Below are 21159 nucleotides of genomic sequence, written 5' to 3'. Positions count from 1 at the left end.
AGGTATCATCGACGTAGCATAAAAACGGCTCGGCTTTGCAGGAGCCATGTCCAAGGTGATGTCTTTGAAGTGCTCCATAAAGAGGTTGGCTACTACTGGAGTTAATGGACTTCCCATCACTTTGCCGTCAGTTTGGTTAAAATATTCTCCATCATGTATGATATATGATGACACCAGAGTGTGCTTAAATAAATCCATGATGGTGTCATCAAAAAGCTGGGACAGCAAGTCAGTAGAGTCTGTGATGAGGACACATGTGAATAAAGAAACCACATCGAAGCTAACCATAATATCCCCTTCAGCAAGTTGCAGACCTTTAATCCGACTGATGAAGTCCACCGAATTCATTATATGGCATCCACAGTGTCCAACGTGTGTAGAGAGTAGGCTGGCCAGATGTTTAGCAAGTTTATAGGTCGGCGATCCAGTGATACTCACTATCAGCCTCTAGGTGTGTCCATCTCTCTAACTAACTAACTGCTTATGCGCCCAAAAATCAGTTACAAGTACGTCAAAGATCATAGTGACAAAAGAAAGAATACACATAAGAATAATATCATTGCAATACAAACATATCGATATATCAAAGTACCTCTACATTAATGAAATCAAATCTGAATGTTGTCTCAGAAATACGTCAACTACTTTACAGAAACGCAGTAGAATATTGCTGGTATCGAGAGGTTGAGTTGAGGTGCCATAATGGTTACATAATTCAAGTACCAATACAATATGGGTAGTGTTGGTGCCTTGGGGAGGAGGTTCTTCAAGTATTTTCTTCCAGCGATGACCGTTTGAGAAGCTCTGAAGTCTTCCTCACTATTCTGGGTGTTGGCTTCTGAGGTAATTTTTGGTATGTCTCTTCCTCAAACATCCATCTGATTTTTGCGTCATAGTCGGCTCGTTCCATTAAGACAGCAGCATTGCCCTTGTCAGCTGGTAGGACTGAAATATGTTCACTATTTTTATATACTTGAATTTCGCATATTTCGTGACAGTACTCACTTTTCCATGAAATGTTTATAGGATGATATTTGACTTTTTTGTGTTGGCTTCATTTGTCTAGTGAAAGTATGATTCCATAATGCTGTTTCGTCAGCTGCGGAAATGCCCTGGTTCAATGCATTTGCCTCATTTTTGGTACTTCAAATACCATTTTTATGAATGTGCTTCCTTCTTGATGTTTATATAAAAAGGTAGTAGAATAACTCATTTTTGCTGGTCACTTGCAAATTATTATAACGGGGACCAGTACATTGTTCCACCGTGACACACTGAGAGTTCACTGCCAACTGACTACGGTCAAAGACGACTCCAGCATCAAAGACATTTCACACAACACACAAGCTTCCACTTGTAACCAGTCTCTTTGATATTCTTCATCACATCTACTAATATTAATCAATATGCTGTCACTCTCGAACATATAAGCAAATTAGCATAAAATAAGGCAAATTACAATTCACAAAAAATATTCTGACAAAAATATAAGAAAACATTTACAACCTCCCTCATTAGATCTGGTATAGACAAATCCAGTAGAAAATAACACATCTCATCTCCCAGATCTATTACAGGACAACAGTGAGAGGATCATTCTGGAGAGCATGGAGGCCACTGTGTTCAGCTCTAGTCATGTTTGAAGCTGGTGGTTTGGATTTTAAAAGAACACAGCTCATTTCTCTACGAATTTCCTCAGCCACATCACTTGTAAACTTACAAACCGCTTGTTCAACACCACTCAATATGTCAGCGAAGGGGATGCTTTGTGGTGAAGGAGCAAAGTTAAGTCCCTTCTAGTGAGTACCATCAGATCGCTGACCTACAAACTTGCTACACATCTGGCCAGCCTCCTCTCTATGCATGTCGGACACTGTGGACACCATATAAAGAATATGACTGACTTCATCTATCGGACTAAAGGCCTGCGACCTGCTGAAGGGGATATTATGGTTAGCTTTGATGTGGTTTCTTTATTCATGTGTGTCCCCATCACAGACTCCATTGACTTGCTGTCCCAGCTCTTTGACGACGCCATTGTGGATTTATTTAAGCACACTCTGACGTCATCATATTTCTTACATGATGGAGAATATTTTAATGAAACTGACAGCATGGCGATGGGAAGTAAATTAGCTCCAGTAGTAGCCAACCTCTTTATGGAGCATTTCGAAGACTTAGCCTTGGATACGGCTCCTGCAAACCCAAGCTGTTTTTATCGCTACATCAACGGTACCTTCGTTATTTGGCCACATGGACAAAAAAAGTTAGAAGACTTCCTGGAGCATCTCAACAGCATCCATGACCACATCAACTTCACAATGGAAGCAGAGAAGGAGGGTTCCCTGCTGTTCTTGGACATGCTTGCCGCCGTAAACCCAATGGTTCTCTAGGTCATAGCATTTACCACAAGCCCACCCACACAGATTGGTATCTGCATGCCACCAGCTTCCATCACCCAGCACAGAAACAGTCACTTCTGAGGACCTTAGTACATCAAGCTGAAACCATCTCAGACGCTGAAAACTTGCCGAGGGAATTGAGCAACTTACGCAAAGTTTTTAAGGGAAACAGTTACAACAACAAACGGATCTCACAAGCAGTGTCATCCAAGCCTCAAAGGAAGAAGACCTCTGAAGTAGACACCAAGCAGGTTGCATTCTTACCGCTTTGTGGTTCAACAACATGGAAGATTAGTCGGCTCCTGAAGAGGCATAAAATAGACACAATCTTCTGGCCTCCGACAAAGATCTGGCAACTAATGAAATCTGTGAAAGACATTGTAGGACTCAGAATGCCAGGAATTTACAAGATACCATGTGGATGTGGGCAGTTCTATGTCAGCCAGACTGTTCACACTATTGAACAGTGCCACATAGAACATGGAAGGTCTTACAGTCTGTGCTATCCCAAAAAGTCTGCTGTAGCAGAACATGCTCTGAAAAACGGACACCAAATTTCATTCGATGAGATGTCTATTATTAAACGCACTAATGGCTTCTGAGATAGCATTATAAACAAGGCCATAGAGATTAGAATTTCTGACAACACTTTCAATAGAGACAGTGGATTGCAGCTGAGTACAGTATGGGATCTGGTGTTGAGGGAGTTGAAGGGGGCCCGGCGGTCGCACAGCCAAAACATTACCATATATGGTGCGAGACCGAGCACCAGTGACGTCGCGAGCAACGGTGCGGCTATATAAGCACAGCAATGTGGGCAGTAAACCACTTGACGCAGGTTGAAACCTGAGAAAGTTGTATTAACAGATATCATTGCAAAAGCATGCATTCATACATGTCCTTTCACGTTTCCACTTCACCATCACATTGGAAATGTGGACCTAGGGATGTTTAGGAGTGTGGAAATCTTGCATACAGATGTATGACACAAGTGACTCCCAATCACCTGACCACGTTCGAAGTCCGTGAGTTCCATGGAGCACCTCATTTGGCTCTCTCATGATGTCTAATGACTACTGAGGTTGCTGATGTGGAGTACCTGGCAGTAGATGGCAGCACAATGCACGTAATATTAAAAACGTATGTTTTTAGGGGTGTCCGGATATTTTTGATCATATAGTGTAAAAGTGAATTTTATGATAGATCTTGTAAATAGTACAGTGGTATCTTAAAAACAACAGTCTTAGCTTACCTATAAGGAAAGATTTTGGGGCATCATGCTGTTAAACATATTTGCACAAAAAGGCTCACCTTTGATCATCTTGACTCAGTTGTCATGTATGAACATTCTCATCCTTGCGATGTGTGTGTGTGTGTGTGTGTGTGAACTTATGCATGTTTCGGAGAGAGAGAGACAACTGATATATTTTTGGGGGTACCCCTAATATTCTGGTCTCTTAATGTTACATTGTATATCATTTATTTATCCTTCTCTGCCTTATAAATCTTTTCTGTGTGCTGTTTTTGTTTCCTTGTAAAATTTGTGCAGTTATTTACCTAAATCCGTACTGTACTGTAAAATTTAGTAAATCATTATATTTTTACTCATAAAGTTTTTTGTTTGTCTGTAAGTCACACACCCAGTATATAATATAGATGATTCTTCTCACATTATAGAACAAAATTGTAAATAATGTGGACTGGAACATGCCCTTCACTGACATTGCTTCCTAAAAAAATTTCCCCATTGATAATTTAATTTCTTTTTCTAATTTAATTTTTTACATTGCTCTTTGTGCAGTCTGGAGCTCTCTTAGCCTTGGGAGTTGTTAACTGTGGTGTAAGAAATGAATGTGAACCAGCAAAAGCACTGCTGATGGATTATGTTTTACATGTCAGCAATATACTACGTATTGGATCAGTTCTAGGTGATTATCAAATTCATTTACATTCTGCTATTTATCATAAAATATAAAATAATTTTTTACCAAAGTAACTATAGCAATGTTTTTGAAAAATTTGGAGAGCCAGGACAAAGTTAATGAGATTGTAGAGAAGAATGTTTTGTTTCCTGGCTGTAATAATAAAGTTGCACATGCATATGAGGAATTAACATGAAAAATGAAAAAATAGCCTAAAATTATAGTGGATAATGGTCAGATTATCACTTCATAATTATTTAGTACTGTAACACTTAAGAGCAACAGAATGAAAAGTAATTGCTGTTTGTAGAGAGTGGAAACTGGCTTTATCAGATATCATGTTTCATTCTATTGCACCAAAACAATTATAAAAAACGTGTGGTTCTTACTAATAAATAACTTATGAGCATCTCAATATATTTATGATATATGGCAAAAAATTTTGCTGCTATATGGTAGACAGCAGCACAGTCATGCGAAGTAACATGGTTTTTCTGTAAAAATTAGTTAATCTGTTTCAGAGCCTCATGTATAATTATGACTTGTTCCATATCCATGAAATTCTTTTGTATACTGGATCAACAAAGTATGAATTAATTAATAAATAAACCATTATGATGAGAAAATACTGTATGAATGTATATTCATTTCTTAATGGTTTCCAAGGAACAACAATTTAAAACTTGTGTCATTAGCAGTGTTGGGCAGTTAAATGTGTACATTATTTGTATTGATATTTGTTGACCACTTGCATAAAGGAATGACATGGCAGATTGTACTGTTATAACCTCACTGAGTTAAAAAAAATTAAATTACTTAGTAGTGCAGTTTGTATTCCATTCTGTAATGCCAGCAATGATCACAAACAAAGATCCATTATATGATGAAAAATCTGCTTATGTAGATGAGAGGGCCATTGAAAGTGCTATACAGTCATGTGTATGTCTACAATACCTGCAGTAAGACTGTGAGGTCATCTGTTTAAGAATGTCAGTGGCAGTTTCTTGTGTGAAGAAGACTACAAAGAGCAGTGTTTCCTGTGATTTCCAACTTTAGTGTGAGTATGAATTTCTCACAGTATCCTTGTTATATTTGAACACCAAATCAACATAATGTAAATGATAGAGAACGCTGTGCTAGCAACTGATTGTTGCTCAACAAATGTCTGTGGAAAATTTTTTGCACGGCTAGGTATTTCAAAAATTGCTAGCATTTATGCCAATTTGTGTATGCAGAGAATGCCAGCTAGATGGCATTTTATGTCTGGGTAATTATTAATGATGGATTAATTGAACACATTATGTTTATGAGTAAACTAGTGTTTTCCCTCTGTGGAGCCAACAGAAGTCATAATTGTGACATGAGCAGATGAAAATTGTAATATGAAATGTAACAACAGAGTGGATAATAATTTTCAGTCTTGTTTTGCAATTATGATCTAGTGTATTCTTATTTACAACAGTCATTAATCCAGGTTTTTAATGAGCAATCTTAGTGAAGTGCAATATCTGCAGTTTCTTTTGAGAACTTTTGCTGGGTTACTTAAAAAATGCTCTTATCACAGATAGAGATGGAATTTACTAGCAATAAAAGAATAAAGCATATACAGAAAGATTCAAAAGAAAGTATTCATGTAATTACAGTAATGACTTTATTTTGGAAATCTGGATATAGACTGAAAGATTAGCTCTCACTGTTTCTATGGACATTTGGTGTGGGCTCCATTTGTGACATGCCAAATGTCCATCCGATGCTGTATTTTGCCAGACCCAATACAATGTAACTTGATCAATGGATCTAAGTTAGCTGTTATAACTCCTGTGGAAAATAGGGATTTGTAAACCATGCTCTTCACACATTCCCAAAAGAAAAAAAACATTGGTGCTGGGTCAGGCGATCCAGGAGGCCACAACAAGAACAACGCATCATTTGACCCAGCATGACCAATCCAGCACTGAGGAAGATTGTCATTGAGGTGACTGCATACAAGGTTAGAGCAATGTGGAAGGGCTTGGTCCTAGTGCTAAATGAGGCAGCAACCATAGAGAAAGCATATCGAGATAGGTTGTGTCTGTAATGGTAGAATCTGTGAAGAAGAGAGGACCAGTTACTCTGCAATTGGTTATTCCAAAGAAAACATTCAGTTTTGAGACTTATGTTCATGTTCCAGAGAGGCATTTGTATTTTTTGTACTCCGTATTCTCAAATGATGCTTGTTCACTTTGCCACTTAAGTGAAGTGTAGCTTCGTCAGAGAACACAATCCTGTCTGTGAAACCATCCACCTCTATTTGTGCTTGAAAATCATTGCATAACTGTCTCAGTTATTATTTATAGAATAGTTTTAGAGCCTGGAAATTAGAATTCTGTAAGGCTTGAATTGTAGACATTTTCACAACACCATTGATCTGGCACAATGTGTGGATTTTCTGGGGCTGTTTTCATGATCGTACAAATGTTTCTATCTTTGCATTCACAACAGATGGCCATCCTGTGGTTTTCTTCTTGCATACACATCCTGTTTCCTCAAATTTCTTTGGCCAGCTAGCAATGTTGTACCAGTGTAGTAGTACTTTACCAAACCTGATCTGAAAATTCTTCAAGCAACGATTATTGGTGATGATTTTGTGTGAGTTAATGTTTCAGTCTATATGTGTATTTCTAAAATAAAGTCATTACTGTACTCACAAGAATATTTTCTTTTCGTCCCATTCCTATTGAATCACCCTGTATTTACATCATGGTTTCTATTCAGAATGATCCATAGTTCATCTCTTAACATTCATCTGTTAAACCTTCCAAAACGTAGGTGTATCAGTGCATTGTTACTCCAAATATAGTAAGGAAAGTTATGGCAGAATGTAAATAATTTAGGAGTAAAAGGAGCAGCAGCAGCAGAGGTTTTGAGTCCTCGACAATCATGCAAAAAAGAATGAAAACTTTGCTAGCTTTCAGAAGAAATCCTTTGATGAGTTAGAGTACAAATACACAAAGATGCACATGCATATGCACAAACACACACACACACACACACACACACACACACAAACTTTCACACACGTGCACATGCATCTGTGTGTGTGTGTGTGTGTGTGTGTGTGTGTGTGTGTGTGTGTGTGTGTACACCTAGACAATCATGGGTTGATTTTAAGTGATCGATATATTGTGAGATGCCAAGTCTTTACTCTTCCCTGTAGTAACAGTTAGCTTCTTTTCTGAATTTCCTAGTCACTGTCTTGTTCTCTCTTGATGTTCTGGTCCTGCTATGCAGTGCCACATACCTGACCACCGACTTCTTTTCCAATTGCAGAGGAGAGAGAGCTGTAAGAGAGCTTCTACAATTAAACAACTCACTACAAAAACACAAAATATGGTTTCCATAATTCTTCTATATTTAGATAAGTTCTCAATTCACAACAACAGATAATTAATAAAGCTTTACAGACAACATGTTCATCCATGATGCTTCAGTGCTCGACCAAAATCATAAGTTTGTACTTAAGAGAGCATGGCAAATATGGTTTCCATAATTCTTCTATATTCAGATAAGTTCTCAATTCACAACAACAGATAATTAATAAAGCTTTTCAGACAACATGTTCATCCATTATGCTTCAGTGCTCGACCAAAATCATAAGTTTGTACTTAAGAGAGCATGGCACAGAGTGTATATAACAATATTCTTTTTTGGTTAGTGCTCGACAATTGTCATCAGGCCACTTTCTTCTTTGAAGAACACAGCATCCCAAAGCATGACTGCAAAGTGCAAGTGACCCCTCACTGGCCAGTCCAAATTACTTATTGCTCATCACTTTCTGTGCTGTACTCACATTTTTATTTCTCATATCTGCACATGAGTTCCAACAAACTCAGGCACAGTGATGCTCTTTACACTACTACTAATTAAAACTAGTCAAAGGAAAGTGAGATGTGTTGCTCTCTTCACAGCAACATGTACCACTCCAGTGTGTGTGTGTGTGTGTGTGTGTATGTGTGTGTGTGTGTGTTTGTGTGTGTGTGTGTGTGTGTGTGTGTGTGTGTAGGTACTGTAGCTCATCAAAGGGTTTATTCCAAAAGATAGCAAAGGCTTCATTCTTATTCACATGCCTGTCCATGACTCAACGCTCTGCTATTTGGTGTGTGGGCTCCATTACTCATAAATTATGTACGTCATTACTATCAGGTATTTGTATGACCTGATGCACGTAATCTGTGACCTACTGACAATAGAGGCAAAGTTTACTGTACATTTAAATGAAGTGTAGTGTACACAGTAATGTTCTTCCGTATCTAGAACCAGCTACAGTTTTTCCTTGATACCTTAAATTACTTCTCTCTGTTCATGTGTACAATTATTCATTCCTGAAAGTCTTTCTTTGTGATAGACTGTACAGGATAAAACGTATGGAAGAAAGAATAAGTGCTGGATTATTTAAATACCAAACATATTTTTGCAATGTTGAACATACAGGTTTTTGCATACTTCAGTTGGTAACATTGTCCCATAAAATATGAGACAGAAGATCATATGTCAGTATTTTTTTGGTGTACATATGATATGTGATGATTATAATCCTCTGAGAAACACCAACACATTTCTGATGAAATGTTTTTAACATAATTCATGTGAGATTAGCAACTTCTGCTGGGATACCCAAAAGCATGGTTTGAGCCCATCGGCATAAGTTATTGAGTATTCCACTGAAGCAGTTCCATACTAAGGTAAGGTGAACCACGTGGATGCTAGTCTTCTAAGCCACTTAAAGAAGGTAATTACTGAATCTTAAGCAAACATTATGTGCCACAGCCATGTGCTTCTGGTCAGTCTTTCTCTCTCTCTCTCTCTCTCTCTCTCTCTCTCTCTCTCTCTCTCTTCTGTCTGTGTGTGTGTGTGTAAGTAAGATAATGACATTTTCAAGAATGTGAAATGTGTCTTGACTTCAGGAACATAAATAATATCACTTGTGTGTACTACCATTTTTGTCAACAGGTCTTGGGTTAGCATATGCTGGCTCGAATCGTGATGATATTTTGGAATTACTGTTGGTTGCTCTGGCAGATGAGAACTCCAGTCCTGAAGTGGTTGGTCTAGCTGCTGCAGCTTGTGGTCTCATTGCTGTAGGTACTTGCAATGACACTGTTGTTAGTGCAATTGTTCATCGTTTGCTCCATATGTCAACAATATTGAAAGCTAGCACATATGCTCGTTTTCTACCACTAGGCCTTGGTCTCTGTTTTCTTGGTAAGTGAAAATATTTAAATATATTTTTAATAATATTTCCCCATCATCAGTGGGTTCCCTTTATTTTTCCGTCAGATGTGTGTACCTGTAAATTGTGCCTGTAATTGTAAACATTGGCCAGGAATGCCCTCTCATAATTTTATAGTTTTTTCAAATGAATTTTCCTTTTAACACGATGTACACCTAAATATCACACACTAACAAAATGGAAAGGGTAGATTGCTACTCACCACATAGAGGAGGTGCCGAGTGACTGACAGATGCAATGAAGTATGCTACTAAAATAGAAATCATCTTTATTGTGCCTGTCTGCAGTTCAGCACTTTCTCTATGTGGTGAGTACCAGCCTATCCTTTCCACATTGTTGTTATTCCATCCAGGACTTCCACATCACATACTGTTGCTCACATAACTTCTTTCATCTGCAGTACAATTGATATTTTTGTATAGTAAACATAACTGGCTAAGATTGAAACTTCTTGGCAGACTCACACTGTATGCTGGATCAGGACCTAAGTTGAGAAGTTTGCTTTTCAAGGGCAATGCAAATACTAGTTGAGGTATGCAAGCAGGACACACACTCAAATCTTAAATCGAGCCAGCAGCTCTATTCCTTTTCCGAACTTCACATTTTTCATCTGTCAAGAAGTTTCAAAACAGTAACGTACTAGTTAGTTAGTTAATTATTGCAGAGTGAAAGATTCATTCTGGAATAACAGAATTAATTACAATAATGTTTTATACAAGATAAAATGCTGTTTTATATATCCACAAGTAACAAATATTATGATTTTGAGACACAATTGATACCATGTAGGTCTTAAGATTACTTTTTAATCTACAGTACATACATTATTTGTTCATAATTTTTATTCTGTACAGGTACATTCATGATTATTTTGTTATCAAGAAACAGTACTTAAAAATTCCTATTACTCCATATGGCAATTTTACCATTGTACATGTTTAGTTTGCATGAAATTTTGAAAGGTTATTGACAAAAAGTTTGTCTCCCTTCTGACTCACAGCAGGTGGGCCCCTTTCAGCCTGATGTCTGAGTGATTTGCCATTCCTTTTTAACCTTCCCAAATTGATCTTTCTTTACCCTCTCAAGAAGGAATTATGAATTCAAAAAGCTAGAATACTTTCTTATAATTTTGTATGCCTATAGTCAGTGCTAAGAATATTGCCTCCTGAAGTAAGTTTGGTCCAGCAATCCTGTCCTATGTTTTTATAGTTTTTAAAACATTTTCTTTAGAAGTACACCTTTAACAAGGGGAGTATTAGTACAGTTTTAGCGTGCTGTTCCATTTTCCATTTCAGTATTTGATTTTTCCTCCTCTTGGCTATTTGCCACTCAACTCAGTTACTGATCACTTTATACTTTTGGAATAAGACTAGTGAAAACTCATCTCAAAAATGGCCTTACTCTTTGATTATGTGACCAATTCTTGAGGACTGGTTGTAATCTAGAACTCTACTTAGATCCGATTACTAGAAGAGACTAGATATGATTACTAGAAGAGACAGAGAAGATCCAAAGAAGAGTGACACTTTCATCATGGGGTTGATTTAGCATGCATGTAAACATTATGTTGTGCTCATCGTAATCCAGTGGCAGATGCTGCAAGACAGGCATTTATCATACACACATCAAAAAAAGTTTTGCACCACACCAGTTCCCAGAACTCCTGAAGATAGATGTTGACTGTGGATATTGTATCAAAGACACAGTCCCTTTGACTGTTCAGAGATGTCACTAAACCCACCCAAAGATGTAAGCAACCTTGCGTGAGCAGTGCCTATTAGATGGAGGCGGTCCGACAACCAATCAGTTCCAGTCATTCCACCAGGAGATACATGGCTCATGTTGTCTGTAGTTCAACCATGCCTAGACAATCAGTACCACGGTTCAATCACGTCTGCATTTTTACTTTGTACCAGGAAGGGCTCTCAACAAGGGATGTGTCCAGGCATCTCAGTGTGAACCAAAACAATATTAAACTTCCTGGCAGATTAAAACTGTGTGCCGGACCGAGACTCGAACTAGGGACCTTTGCCTTTCGCGGGCAAATGCTCTACCAACTGAGCTACCCAAGCACCACTCACGCCCCATCCTCACAGCTTTACTTCTGCCAGTACCTCGTCTCCTACCTTCCAAGTACAGATGGGCCCAACAACATGCTGAATGGACCGCTCAAGATTGGGATCACATTCTCTTCACTGATGAGTTGCATATGCCTGCAACCAGACAATCGTCAGAGACATGTTTGGAGGCAACCCTATCAGGTTGATTGCCTTAGACACACTGTCCAGCAATTGAAGCAAGGTGGAGGTTCCCTGCTGATTTGGAGTGGCATTATGTGGGGCCAACGCACATCGCTGGTGGTCATGGAAGGCACCGTAATGGCTGTACAATATGTGAGTGCCATCCTCTGACCAATAGTGCAACCATATTGGCAGCATATTGGCAAGGCATTTGTTTTCATAGATGACAACTCGTGCCCCCATCATGCTGTGAATGACTTCCTTCAGAATAACGACATCACTTGACTAGAGTGGCCAGCGTGTTCTCTAGACATGAACCCTATCAAACATGCCTGGGATAGATTGAAAAGGGCTGTTTATGGACAATGTGACCCACCAACCACTGTGAGGGCTCTATGCCAAATCACCATTGAGGAGTGGGACAATCTGGACCAACAGTGCATTGATGAACTTGTGGATAGTACGCCACGACGAATACAGCCATACATCAATGCAAGTGGACGTACTACTGGGTATTAGAGGAACCAGTGTGTACAGCAATCTGGACCACCACCTCTGAAGGTCTCGCTGTTCAGTGGTACAACAGACAGTGTGTGGTTTTCATGAGCAATAAAAAGGGCGGAAATGATGTTTATGCAGATTTCTAATCCCAATTTTCTGTACAGGTTCCAGAACTCTCAGAACCAAGGTGATGCGAAACCATTTTTGATATGTGTATGTTGGTTCACTATTAAAAGTCCAATAGCATATTTTCCCAGAAGAGTCAAGCAATGTAATACTTCCTCACACATTCACTTTGCGAACTTAGCACACAAGAAAAATCAAAGAAATTAGAGATCGTAAAGGTTCTTACTAAGCCATTCTTCCCACATATTATTTGCAAATGAAACAGAAAAGGGGGAGGGGGATGATTGTGTATCAAAAGTACCCTCCTATTTGGAGCCATATTTCAGGTTTGTAACTTCCTAGTGAAATACTGGACACAAAATTTGTACTTAAGAAATATACTTATTATTGGCACTTTCTTTCCTTGCTATCAAATCTTCACAGATAGTAGACCACAAACAGACTTTTAGAAATGTAAGAGTTACTTATTTTCATAACATGCGAGTACATAAAAATCATGTGTCGTCCAAAGGAGTACCTGCAGGAATGCCACATATATGTGAAAGTTTCTAACTAGTTCATGAAACTTCAATTTCTAAGCCCTTCACACTTTTTACATATTATTCAAATGAAACTTTACTAAGAACTGGAGGATAAGCCTTTACTTACTATGAGAATTAAGGAAACCAACCAGGATGGATATCACTGTCCAATCTAAACATGTTGTACAACTATCCTCAAAGTAGTGAACCGTGATGGACTGCTTTATAAGGAACAAATATGGATGAAATGCTCACTAACTTGCACTGCAGACAGTGTGATAAGTCAAGCTCTGCTGATTTTTGATCAGTATTGAACCAATCATGTTGATCTAAGCCTGACTAAAAAATACTCCGGTCTGCATTGCTGTGAGTGTAGCAGCACTAAGTTAGGTGATGCAGTGCTAAGACACTGGACCTGCATTCAGGAAGATGGTAGTTGAAATCACTGTCTGGCCATACACAATTAGATTTTATGTAATGTCCCTAAATTATTTACCTAAATCCCTTGGAAAGAAAATGGTAATCTCCCTCTTTATCCTTCCTCAATGTGAACTTGTCCTCCATCTTTAAAGACCTCATGGTCAACAAAACATTGAACCTTAGTCTTCCTTCCTTTTGTCAAACTACCTATGCCAAGGTTTATCACTGTTCATTGTGTCTTCGCTAACTCTTTGGTCTCTGGCAGGTTAGTGTATCGAGCAGGTTTGTGCAAGGTCCTCACTACCATATGATGTCAGTATACGGGCATGGGTGAAATAATACTAAGATTAATGGGCTGAGGAAACTCAGCCAATTGCTTTAGGCTATGGGGCACACTTTACTACAGGCCATTTGGCTAAATAGATACAAATGTTAACCTTAGAAACACAACTGCTTTATTTCAGAAGAACAATTTGCCAAACTGTCAGATATGAAGATAGATTAATCCTATTGCAAAAGGAGTTAAATTATATGTGTTTTTTCCCCTGTTACTTTATACTAAGCAGTATTCCTCAAAAATTAAAAAGTAGTTAAAAAATAAAAATGAACAATTGCTGGATCACAATACAGATATAGTTATTCACACAGTGAAAAAGATTGCTCAACAAAATACCCACGTGTAGCTCATCACCACATGTGACTCATCATCATAATCTATTAAGATAAGGTAAAATTGTTCTCAATTTAGTTTGAATACTGTAGTTCTTTATTAGGTGTGGTCCTGTTGGATGTGACATGCCCTCACATTTATCTGATTTTCAAACTGACTTACCCAGCCACTTATAGGATGACCTACAACCAAATATGGACCTTGAACCACAATTTACTTTGATATTGTACACACACACAAATCATTGTCAGAGGTGTAAGAATAAATAAGTGGCAGCAAAAACTTATATTCAACTGGAAATAAAAACATGGAGCTGTAGTTTGTAGTATGAGACTTTCTGACTCAGTTGATTTACAAAAATTGGTACTAGAAGATTCCAAACAGAAGTTCAAAATAAGCAAAAAGATTGTCGAATGATGATTATGTGAAAATTTCATCAACAAGATGAAAACTGTATCTAATGCTTCAAGAAAAGACAGTGAAAAGACAACTAAAATATCACAACATGAAGCTCATGGTAAACTTGGGTGTATCTGCCAAAGTCATAAGAACTTTTAGACACTATTAGGGACTTACCTCAGAAGTCTTCCTAGTGATGACAGCATTCCAAAAGCATGCCCTCCCTCACTGCTGTTTTTTAAATTAAAATAAAAAAATATTCACCATAGTAAAAACCCTTATGGACACCTGCAGTTTTTCATTAGCAGATTTTATCTTCCATAAAAATTGTAGAAACTACAGCTGCTGTATTTGAGAGAGTTATTTAGTATTGGATGGCAGCGTGGAGGGTAAAAATCACAGAGGGAGACCAAGAGATGAATACACTAAGCAGATTCAGAGGGATGTAAGCTGCAGTAAGTACTGGGAGATGAATAAGCTTGCACAGGATAGAGTAGTGTGGAGAGCTGCATCAAACCAGTCTCAGGACTGAAGACCACAACAACAACAACAACAACAACAAAAATGTATATGCCCATTCTGTGAAAAATCCATAAAACACAGGTAACATAACAGTTTTTTCCTGAGACAATTAAAGAAGATATTGAGGCTGCTTCTTTGGCCAACAACAATAGACTTCAGAGAAATTTTAAAAAGTGGACCAGAGTGAAGTCTACAACATGCCAGCACAAATTCAATATATTTCTCAATAATTTTATATTTATTTATGAAAACAATATGTCTCAAAAATAAGAGTGTCTGCAGACATAGATGGAACATCTGTGAAGTAACTAGACTCAGAAATGAGACACAAACACTTATTACAAACAGTACTGTAATGTATTAAGAAAAGTAACAAAAATCTCATTCACATTTTGTCTGGAATTCAGAGCTCATGTAGTGGTATAACATCAGTGCAGAATAATGTTAAAGACAGATAAGGAAAGATGTCATTTAAGAGAAGACAGATACGAGGGTCATTTTTAAAGTAAGAAACAATTTGTAAAGGTGTAAGAGAAACTTCATTTATGAATGAAAATTGTATGACAAACTACAGTATGCACAATTTTTCACTTTTCAAAATAGTCACCATTAACATTTAAACATTTGTCAAGTTGTGGCACCAGCTTTTGAATCCCAGCATCAAAGAACTCCACTGCCTGACCATTAAACCAGCTAGAAACAGTTTCTTTCAACATGTCATCATTTCCCAAGCACTTTTCACCAATAAATTCCTTCATTTTTGCAAACTGATGAAAGTATGATGGTACTAAGTCATTGCTGTATGGTGAATGATCCAGTAATTCCCTATGGAAACTGTCCAGTTGTGTCTTTGTCCGTGCTGCAGCATGAGGTCGAGCATTGTCGTGAAGCAGAATTACACTGTTAGGAAGGAGTCTCGCCAGCAATTTTGAGTAGGCACCTAAGCTTTAATAATGTTTCACAGTACCTCTCAGCATTTATTTTGATTCTTCTCAAAGTCTAACAGAAGAATGCCTTCCTGGTCCCAAAAAACTGTGGCCAGGATTTTCCATTGTGAAGGTTCTTGTTTGAATTTTCACAGTTTTGTTGGGGTGTTTGCATGATGCCACTCATTGGATTGACATTTATTCTCTGTAATGTAGTGTGCAATCCATGTTTCATCATTGGTCACAATGTGACTGAAGAACCCATCACCATCCTTGTGATAGGGCTCCAAAATGGACAAAGAATGTGCCATTTGCTTTGTTTTGTGTTCTTGTGTCAACATTTTTAACACCCATCTCACATTTTTTGTTGTGAAGTTTGTCAGAAATGATGTGATAAACTACTGATCTTGAAACTTGTGAAAATTTCTGATGCAGCTCATCAATGGTGAAGCGCCAGTTTTGGCAAATTGCCTCATCAACTTTTTGTGTCATGCACATTTTCATCATTCATTACACCTGCACCATAAACTTCAACATGCTGATAGTGAATTTCTGCGGGATGAACTTGTTTTGCACTTAAGAACCAAATAAATGAGTGCACTTCACAATCAGCAGGATTACTGATTGACATGGTGATAAACTAAGCCATATAACCATGACGTCACATGAAAGGGTGTGCGTACATGATGTGCTATCAGTAATTACTTTAAAAGTGACCATCTTAATTTTCATTAGTTTAAAATATGGCTGTTGCCAAGGTGAGGAACATAATATGAATACATTGCACAGTATGTCACATCATTATACTACTTCCCTAGCACACAGTAATTTACACTTAGTAGTCACTATGTAGTGGATTCCACTTTGTCATTAAAGTTGCAATCTCTCTTATGTTTACTCTCTCAGTAATTTTGCCACTGATGAACCAAGTATTTAAATTTTGTAATGCTTTCCCTTGGTAAGATATTCCAGTCGTTTAGTTCCTACTGGCATTCCAGACTGTTATTTCAGATTATGCATTTATTTTATAATGATTTATAATGATGGTTTTTTTCTTCTCTTGCATACTTCATTTGTAGCTAGCCTTTGTCTTCTGTCTTACCATATGTCCTCATCCATGTATATTTGGTATATTCTCCCAATTTGGACTCTTTTTCTTTCCTTCTGGAAATCTGTCCTTTCGAAATCTCACCATAATTTTCATAATGCTTGTACTTCTGTAGTCCAACAATACACACCTTCTGCAACACACTTCATTGTGGTTTGCAGAGTAAATAAGTATTACGTAAGTATGTAGACATCTGACTGGCTTCTGTTGCGCTCCTTCTACCTGTTTTGAAGGGTATTTCTGAAAGGATCCTATATCCCTGCAAGATATTCCTACTGAGGTTTAAAAAGTGACTAGTTGGCTTAATCTTACAGACATTAACTTGTGCCCTCTTACATACTTTTGTTTGTACCCTCATTAACAAGTGCAGGAACTTAAGATATTTACTACATCACCTACATGTAGCTCTAGTGTAGTTTCTGAGCATCCAGTGTCACATCTAGATTATGGCATTGTCCCTCTACTATGATGTTGTCTGGCCATATTTTATGCTCACGCTTAATGCTAGTCCTGTTGTATATGAAAGTTATTAGTTGACTCTTCTTTGCATTTCCAGTTATTTGTCCCAGTACAGCTTCTGATGATGAGTTCTAAGCCTTTCTGCTATTACTTGCAATGTTTTCAGTTTTTGTTTCCTTTGGCACTACTATTGGCATTATCAAAGTCTTATTTCTTTTTTTACTCCATTCCCATAGTCATTTATATAAATCAGTAAAATTAATAGCTCTAATTTACGGCCTTATAGTGAATCACTCTCTGTCATCACTACTTGTGATGCAAGACCCACCTCCCTTACTCTGTGTTGTAGATATGGTGACACCCAGTTTACTTATCTTGCATCAAGTCCCAGCACTCATAATTTTGTTAAAAGTCCCATGTTATCTGCCCAATCAATGGTTTGGTAGAGATTAACAGCTGTACACTCGAGTTATACTTCTCTGTCAACCGGTTCCAATAAATCCCACTTTAAACCTGCTAAATGTGATACACATGGAAACCATATGCTGAATAAACTCTGGCTCCTACAGCTTCATCTTGTTTCTTGCTTTCTACAATCTCACCAAGTGGCAACATAGAGATAGAGATGTTTGAAGTCTCATCAGCCAATGCCATGTGTATGGAATCCAGTGATGATAAGAATAGGTTGGGGAACGAATCAGTGAAGTGCACCACTTTTCTCCTTGTGTCAACTGCTTATTATTCACATTTCACCTCTGCACAAGGCTCACTCCAAACAAATATCTTCTGGAAAAGACTTCCTGATACTTAAATTTATATGTCGTGGTCTATCTGATGTTTTGATTGGAAATATTGTACATCAGTAGATGGTATGGGCTTCAAAGACTGTCTTGTTGTTACTGGGATCACAAATTTCCTTTACTGCAACGAGACGAATGAGCCACAGAAGAACTTTAGATGACTATTATGACTGTTGCTGGCAGGGCCATAAGTACCACTGATAGAGGAAAGTGTTAGCCCACTATATCACATGAAATTAACAGCACAGCAAGCCACTTTTTTTCTCTTTTCATGAGGCATCTAGGAACATATAATCAACAGTTCAATGATAAAGACACTGTTATTCCACCTGGACTTTCTTAGGTTACTGCCAAATTGTTGTTCACTGATTTATGTTAACTTTATATGTAAGTTCTGGTTGTAAGCTGGCTCACAAGTTATGCTATTATTTTGTTTGCTCTTTTTCATCTTGATTTGATTAAAACCTCTTCATTAATTAGCTGATCTTGCCCATCTAATGCTTAGCATTCTTCTTAGCACCACTTTTTCAAAAGCTTCCATTCTCTCCTTATGTCAACTGTTTATTGCTGACATTTCACTTCTGTGCAAGGCTACACTCCAAACAAATACCTTCTGAAAAAGACTTCCTAATACTTAAATTTATATGTGATGTTAACAAATTTCTTTGTGGTTCATTCTGGTGTTTTGATTGAAAGTAGTGAACATCAGTTGACTGGTGTGGCCACTGATGACTGTCTCACAGTTACTGGGTTCACAAATGGCATTTGCTGCAGGTAAAGAATGTGACCACAAAACTTGTGATAGCCTTATAATACAAAACAACACAATTGTAATAATTGATATTTTCCCAAACAGTGCAATCTCCCCATCTAGTATTGTACTATCTGTGTAATTACAAAATTTAATGCTGATCATATAAAAATATTTGGAAAAGGTATAAATGTAACTGTCTTAGATCTATGTAGAATGACCAGGGAATGTTATATGAGACTTACCCTTCATTCCAATAACAGAGACAACAAATAAGTGAAGGGGTTATCCCAGCAGTTGTTGTCATGCATGGCACATCTTCCAATAGAACAAACCTGACTGTGATTTTTGACCACTCAATTTATTTTCAGGTTTGTATACTTGCTTGTGCATATTTATGTATATCTCATCAATTGTGAAGCAGTAAATGCACCAAGTACCAGTACCAGACTTAACTGTCAAATAGAAAAATGGAATGCATATGCTCCTCAGGTGTAGGAATACAGCATGATTAGGATTGTTGTTGTACATTGGACCGACAGATGATGAACTGCATGTTAGTTTCTAACAGACCACTGGAAATGCGAGGTGTGACAATAAAGTAATGAGACTGATTTTATTTGCAAGATGTGGCAATGCTGCAGGCTTGTGTAGGCACAATATCATTGGCCTTGGTCTATAAGCTGCTTCTAGTCCAAGCGGCACATCGATGCAACTGCTCAGTCGTGAGTTGTGCTGTAATAAGTTAACACGTGTTTGTGTCTCTTGTCACAGAAATGGAACCGCATAATATTGCACAATGGTATGCAATTTATTTTTGCATTAAATTGGGTGAAAACACAACGACTACCTACGGTGAGCTTCAGAAGGCTTTTGGAGAGGAGGTTATGTTAAGAGCTCAAGTTTTGTATTGGCATAAAATGTTTAGTGATGTCAGAATGAATGTTGAAGATGAAGACTGCAGTGGACGACCATCAACCTCACGGACAGATGTCAACATGGTCAGGGTCCGTGAACTCGTACAATCTGATCGAAGATTAGCCATGAAAATAATTGCAGAAGAATTAAACATCAGTCGAGAACTGGTTTGTCTAATAATAACTGAAGATCTTGGTATGAGAAAGATTTGTGCAAAAATGTTCCCCAAAATTCTCACACCACAACAGTGAGAAACACGGAATAATGTGGTTGCCGATCTATTAGAGCAAACGGAAATCAATCCAGAACTGTTGAGCCATGTTATCACTGGTGATGAAAGTTGGGTTTTTCAGTATGATCCAGGCACAAAACGCCAAAGTTTGCAGTGGTGCTCAAAGGGATCACCCAGACCAAAAAAAGCTCACATGTCACAGTCGAAAGTGAAATTCATGCTTGTGTGCTTCTTGAATTCCAAGGGAATTCTTCATAAAGAGTGGGTGCCTCCTGGACAAACAATTAACCAATATTATTACAAAGAAATTTTAGAAAGACTTCGTAAAAGAGTTCTTCTTGTCTGTGCCAACATTTCCGATAATTGGATTCTGCATCACGATAATGCGCCATCCCAGTACAGCTCTGTCAGTACAGCAATTTTTAACCTCAAAACAAATTTCAGTACTACCACAGCCACCTTATTCACAACATATCACTCCATGCGACTTTTTTCTATTTCCAAGAGTCAAAATGGCGATCAAGGGACACCATTTTCAAACAACACAAGATGTCCAGAAAGCTGTGACGAGGGTCTTGGAGGGTATTACAAAAGATGAGTTCCAGAAATGTTACCATCAATGGCAGAAGCGCAGGGAAAAGTGTGTGAATCAGAAGGGAACTACTTTGAAGGAGACAACGCTAAACTTGACTAAGATGGTAAGCAACATTTTTTTTTATGTCAGTCTCATTACTTTATTGTCGCAGCTCGCAGTCATACCTCCTGTCATTTTTAGTGTTACCTCATATTAGGCTGCAGTGTTAACTCTGTTGCAATTAGAATGTTTGGTGTTACATTCATTTATTCTCAAATTGCATTACCTGACATCAGCCTTCTGTTTGGTTGCTCTGTTTAATCCCTGGGCCTCTTGTCTTCTCTTTATACATACTATTCATAAAAGCAAAATTAGACTTTTCATAACAAAAGACTAGAC

At 37.9% G+C, this 21159-nt stretch overlaps 1 protein-coding gene across 1 annotated transcript in view; it reads left to right on the top strand.

Moving 5' to 3' along the window:
• Positions 1-21159, top strand: part of LOC126252262 (26S proteasome non-ATPase regulatory subunit 2-like) — a 201206-nt gene that overhangs the window by 114804 nt on the left and 65243 nt on the right. Inside the window, exons 11-12 of the mRNA XM_049953134.1 lie at positions 4204-4330; positions 9314-9565. Coding sequence (XP_049809091.1) covers positions 4204-4330; positions 9314-9565 — 379 coding nt within the window. The remainder of the gene's footprint in view (positions 1-4203; positions 4331-9313; positions 9566-21159) is intronic.

Source organism: Schistocerca nitens, chromosome 4 (genome assembly GCF_023898315.1).
Source record: "Schistocerca nitens isolate TAMUIC-IGC-003100 chromosome 4, iqSchNite1.1, whole genome shotgun sequence".
Lineage (NCBI taxonomy): Eukaryota > Metazoa > Arthropoda > Insecta > Orthoptera > Acrididae > Schistocerca > Schistocerca nitens.
The sequence above is the reverse complement of the archived record's forward strand: the minus strand, read 5'-3'. Positions and strand labels throughout refer to the sequence as shown.